The 6459-nt window shown below is 31.6% G+C and overlaps 1 protein-coding gene across 1 annotated transcript; it reads right to left on the bottom strand.

Moving 5' to 3' along the window:
• Positions 1-4563: 4563 nt before the first annotated feature.
• LOC119601945 (transmembrane emp24 domain-containing protein B) lies at positions 4564-6008 on the bottom strand. Its single transcript, XM_037953232.1, has 5 exons — positions 5795-6008; positions 5615-5692; positions 5282-5545; positions 4698-4865; positions 4564-4631 (listed from the first exon to the last, which is right to left on the bottom strand). The coding sequence occupies exons 1-5, from the start codon at positions 5936-5938 to the stop codon at positions 4575-4577; spliced, it is 711 nt and encodes a 236-aa protein (XP_037809160.1). The 5' UTR covers positions 5939-6008; the 3' UTR covers positions 4564-4574.
• Positions 6009-6459: the final 451 nt, after the last annotated feature.

The following is a 6459-nucleotide window of genomic DNA, read 5'->3' as shown; positions in this document are numbered from 1 at the left end:
AAGAGGACACAATTACAACAACTACCAGCTACAACCACTTTTAGTCGTAATTGTTTTAAACGGGTTTATTATGTTTTTTGTTGTCTTAGAACTATAACAAGTACAACATATACATATAACAGCATCTCTGCCTACTCTAACATTTTACAAAATGAAATACGCATTCTACTTTTGTGCACGTATTAAAATGGTGTATGACGATGATGATGGAGTAGACGATTCCTTCGTGCAAACGGTAGATCATCCATCCATTTCATTTAAAAGATGGCGTCATTTGGATGTGGTGTATATGTGTTGGTATGTGTGAACTTGTGGTTCAATAATGAATTACTCCTCCCACAATAATCGAAAACTGTTTGGAATGCAAGTGTTGTATATACCTATCATCATGATGTATAATGTAACGAGTTTCCAACCTAAAATATTTCATATTCACTTGAATATTTATCTACGTGTGTATGAAAGTAAACGTGTGTAATAAAGATTATCAAGGCTTGAACAACCACCAACGTGGTTGCATTTAACAGAAACATCTCTTACCCCATACCATTTGTTATATCAATGTGCTATTGTTGTTGTTGTTGTTGTTGTTATTTTCAATAATCCTAGATGAATGAATAAATGTCCTTTTTATGTCATCCTTCTACTTTGGCACAGCCGTTTGTGCGGTTTGTGTTTGGCGGTTTGATAAGCGACTGCGCACATCATGGATGTTTATCTCTTGATGGTGGGCGGAGTCACGCACTTTACTCGTTTATATTCCTTTAAAGTCATTACACATCCTTTTTTAGATACTTTTAGTTAAAAATTTAAAAATATGCAAAAAATATTTAAAACCTATATTTTAAAAGAGATTCTCTTACAAGTTCAATAATTTCCACTTAAGAACGAATTAAAAATATTTTATTTTCACAGCAATATTTTGCGACTACACGGATTAAAGTTAAATTTTTTTATATTTCTAAACTTCTGTTTGCGCTAATTTTGCAATAATCATTTAAATAAATATAAAATCTGTATTATTATAAAATAGATTTATATAGTGTTTTTTTAACTTCGAATTACACGGTCAAAATTATTGGAACATATTCTATATTAAACATTTTGGAAAAGAATAATATTTATAAAATTATGTATAAAATTAACTCTTGCCGCCGGATAAAATTTTTTATTTTAATTTGGATAATTATTTAATTGTTTCATCTAAAAAGAACCAGTTTATTATCTGTGGCACAGTGGTTTAGAAACTTTTATTTTCGGAAATAATTTGGTATCTTTGGAACTATTGGATATATCGCAATGAGCCGAAGAAAATTTGTTTCTATTAAAGAATATAGAACAATTTTTGGGGAAAATATTAAAAAATACGGCCCTTTTTACATATTTCAACTTTGGATGCGTCTAACTTTTTATAAGGACAATGTAACTATAAAGGAATTGTTTTTGTTTTATTCAGAATTTTGTCAGAAAACTAGAGGATATTAAAAAAAAGTAGATAGGGAAAATTTAAGAATAAAAAAATTTAAACCTAAATATCTCTTAAAGCAAAAGAGATAACCCCACCACTTTAGTGGGGAGAATATCGGGTTTGTGCTGATGTTTATAACACACAAAAATATTCGTTCCATACCCACCTTAAAGTCTTAGAATCATTTTCTGAGTCGATTAAGCTATGTCTGTCCGTCCGTCTGGCTGGCTGGCTGTCCATGTAAAGTTTACATTGTAAACCTTGTGCGCAAGGTACAGGTAGCAATTTTCAATATAATTTGATGGCATTTGGTACACGGCCCAAGGACGAAGCCTATTGAAAATGGTTAAAATCGGGCCATTATTTCACCTGGCCCCCATACAACATAAACCCCCGAAAAGGGCATTTGAGCTCATAATTATGTTAAATATACCTGTATCTCGATAAAAAGTGGCACAAATAAGTTTTATACAATCCTTGATGACCTTGCCAAATTTCATTGACCCTAGCTCCCATATAATGTCCCCTTTATAAAACGACTTGAATGTCCAAAATTTACATATAAACACCAATATCGCGATGATTTTCAGCACAAATAAATATTATATAAATATAAATTTAATCACAAATTGTATCGGGATAGGTCCATGTTTGCCCCTATCTCCCATATAAACCCTCTGTCAGAAAATTAGTTTTTAGTCCATAAATTGATTAAATATATCGGAAACAGGGTTATTTTGAAAAATAAATCACATCTAATATTTATAACTGGTGTAGGGTATCATATGGTCGGCCACGCCCGAATATGCTTTTTTACTTGTTTTTGTATATTTTTTGTAGGAGTAGTTATATATATTTTAAATTTCAGCTAAATGGATTTTTGGCGATTTTTTTTAATGTAATACCCAAGGTGATTAACTTTGAGGGGCTACCCACTGGCCCCATTCCGCCCTCGATCACCCACAACTGTTAATCAACTCAAAAACACCTCAGCTCTAAACATGTGAAATGTCATTATTGAGTGGTTCCTCTTTTATTATAATAATACTAAACTTTTAGAACGAAATATTGTTAATAAACTGTTTTTGTAAGAGGGTTTTCATGGGCGTTAGGGTCAATACATTTGTAAGAGAGATATGGTCCATGTTGAACATATTTATTATGAACGTCAAAGTATTTTTCTAAAAGGTACTTTATACATACATATGTGGGATTGTGTCAATTATACCGTCATCCGTTGGTAGAGAGATTTTGGTTTCTATAAAAGTTATTTCCCAGTAAAATGTGTTCAAATGTTGGTAATGAGTATTGTATTACTTACAAGTTATTTCATACATTACTTGGTAATGAGTGGTCGTTATCAAAACATAACAAATTGTTTATAGCGTATGTTTAATAATTAATTATTTAGCAGTTCTAACCCTAGTCGATATTAGAAGTTTTTAAAAGATAGAATGATAGAATAACTTATGAATGGAGCATTGAGTAAGAGAATATCCTAATAAACATAGAAAATTACAGTAAAGCCGTTTTTAAATCCGGAAAATTTGGGTAAGCACATTTGTAATCAGTTATTTGTTAGTCATCTTCGAACAAAAATAAGTAGTTATTCACCCAGAAAGTAAGTACTTACACTTTGCTGCAATATTACTTGCCTACTTACCGTAGGTAAATAAGTAAATATTTTGCTGGGTTATAGCCTTGTATTAGGAGGTAGGGTCAATTGTGGACTGTTTAACTCTATAAAGTTTTATGATGATACAACTTTAATAAGGTAGAATCAATTGGGAGAGTTGCTAGGGTTGACAGCCCTTGGGCGAATAATTCGGGTCATTCCGGTACGTAGAACCGGCTGTCGCGAAATGCCATAAATACCGCATGAATGTCGGTATCCTGTGACTTGGGGGGTCTCTCATCGCCCATAGCAGACACGGAAGAAAACCTGCCGAGGAAAACAAGAGTAGTTCTGGCACAATTAAGATCGTATAGACCGTGACGTCCCCAGGTTAGGGTCCTTATGACACCCACCACATATGGAAATTTGATGTTTTGATCAACGATTTCACACAGCCCCCATACAAATGCCCGCCCAGAATACTGTTTAATTCGATAAAGTTTTTATACATAGGTATTAGCTATCGTTTAGTGATAGGACCAAAATTTGGTTATACCCCTAATGTACAAACATCACAAGCTTTAATTGAATGAAAAATAATGAATATTAAAACAACAAAAATATTATAAAACAATCAAAACTCGATAGTCTTTAAGTGACGTGGTAAATCCCTATTTTTTAATAATACAAATCATGTCTAATATTATCTATTTTTCTTCACATTTTAAACACTTCTATCTTATCAAACATTAGCACACTTATGAAAAATAATATTGTTTTCTATATGGATTATTTTAAAAGCCCAAAGAATTTATTTGATGACAAATTGTTATCTTTGAATTTATTTTAATTGCAATAGAGTATTTGACTGACATTTTACCATGTAACACAACTTACCAACTTATTAAAAAACATTTTAATTTTCTGATTTAAAGTAAAACTTGAATGATTATTCTTAAAGTATGTTTCTTTTTTATTTTTATTGTTTTTTTATAAAAATACATTTCTTCCCTGTTTTGCGTTAGATGCAAAATAGAAAATATACAATAAGTATGTAGTAGATCTCAATATCAATATTTAAAAATTAATGGAACAATGAACATGGAGTGCAAATATAAACATACCAACGACTACATAACATCAATAGATAAAAACATAAGCAGCACACTGGCAACATACTGATTAAAGTTGCAATAAACATTCAAAATTTTAAATAAATATTGCAAATGCATAGAATTAAAATTAAATGCGCATAGTTAATAAAAATGGTTAAGTCACTTCAAATAGTTGCAAAATTTTTGTTTAAGATTTTAGGCCCGAAATTCCCAAGAAGAGTTATTTTTGATCAAATAGTATTAGAAGAAGTACTTGGATGCTGAAAAGTGCAGTAAAAAAATAATGAATGATAGATTTTTTTCTAATGTTCATGATGGCAAAGTCTTTTCTTTCATTTCTTTTTTTTCTGTAGAGAATTTTTTTGTGATTTTATCATTAAATACGGCTACGGGAACCTTCCTTTACACTAAACAATTTACGAACAAAGAACACCTGGAAAGAGTTGGTTTTTAAATGTTAATACATATTTGCGAAATTGTATGAAAACTTATAACTTACTTGCACAGAACAGGTAATAATAATAACAACAATTTGACAAATCGAAAATGTCTGTATGTAAGAATTATTATCAATTACTAGGGCATAATCACGTGCCTCACGATTTCTACTGTGATATTGATAGGCCAACATATCGTTGATGTTGCGTTCTACGGTGCCAATGGTTGTCTAAAAATATAGATAATTATTAGTAAATAGTAACATTTTTGACAAAAAGGAATTGTTTTTAACATTTTATAATATTAGAAAATAAATATTCCAAAGTTATGTTCTTTCAAACTGATGATCGGCATTATATTAGACTAATTAATAGACTAGTTCACAGACAAGTTAATAAACAGCACAATAGGCTAATTAAGGGACCAACTTACTGGCCCACAGACTAGTCTCCAAATAACCTAGTACATAGACTAAACATTAAACTGGTCAACATACTAACCCATAGACTAGTCCATATACTACTTAGTAAATAGTAGATAGCTCAAACTAATTAATAGACTAGTCCTATTAGTACCTACTTGTATGCCAAAACATAAATTTTTCTTAATTTTATAAAACTGCTTTAATCATCATCTAATACTCACCGTAAAGTTTTCCATATTAAGCTGCAATTCTTCAATTTCCTTGGCGTACTTATCCCAGGCATCATATTTGACCACCGTAATGTAAATGTTCACAAGTTTGCCAGCAAAACGTGAAAATTGATTATCAATACACACAGAGTAGTAACCGCCAGGAGATACTTGATCGGTGTAGTCAGCTGTAGCTTGCCATTGATAGGGCTTTACAATTTGACCGGCTGGATTACGAACGGCAAAACCAGCCATACCATCACCACCACGAACAACCTTTTACAAACATATTGAATGAAATTAAAGAATTGCACACAAATATTTCTCCAATTCTATACAACTTACGCTGAATGAAACATAAAATGTTGCTCCAGGCTGTACATATTGATGGTAGCAATCTTCTTTTCCGGCATCTATGTGGACCTGTTGCACGACAGGATGCAATGAATGAATAAAACATAGAAAAAAACATGCATGAACAATTTGACATATTCGGCTTTATGTTCCATTTGTTGCAATATTTACCTTGTAGTCCATGGCCACAGCCGGTAGATTTTCATACCATGGTTTGGGCACTTCTTGTGAAACAATTTGTGTTGCTACAATTTTTAAAAATATTATTAAAATAATTGCGCAAAGGGAATTTGTTTGCCACGTAGAAATATGCATTTTTGCCTTTCGTCTTGTTTTGATTAATAAACAACACAAACACAAATTTGACTTTCACTGTCAAATCAGAATAACAACAACAAAAATTACATGAGTGTAGCATGAGTGTTAATAATTTAAGGTGAATGCACGAAGTAGTTTTAAAAGTATCAACACTGAGCGAATGCTATTTGTAAAATTACTACTACTTGGTAGAGGGCGCTGTTAGCAGGTATATGGCATCAATTGTTTTTATTGTTGACAAGAACCCTTTACAAGTAATAAGACTATGGAAACAAGTGTTGCATATTTTAGGGAAAAATTAAATAAAAAGGTTTATATCGTGGCTATAGAAAAATATGTGGGGTTACAAGCTAGTAAATTAAAAATAATTCAACTACTGGTGGTAAACTGAACTAGAACTGATGTAAAACTGAACTAGAACTGAACTAGAACTGAACTAGAACTGAACTAGAACTGAACTAGAACTGAACTAGAACTGAACTAGAACTGAACTAGAACTGAACTAGAACTGAACTAGA

This window comes from Lucilia sericata, unplaced genomic scaffold (genome assembly GCF_015586225.1).
Source record: "Lucilia sericata isolate MDLA Ls3-8-SP2 unplaced genomic scaffold, ASM1558622v1 Contig000201F_arrow, whole genome shotgun sequence".
NCBI lineage: Eukaryota > Metazoa > Arthropoda > Insecta > Diptera > Calliphoridae > Lucilia > Lucilia sericata.
The sequence above is the reverse complement of the archived record's forward strand: the minus strand, read 5'-3'. Positions and strand labels throughout refer to the sequence as shown.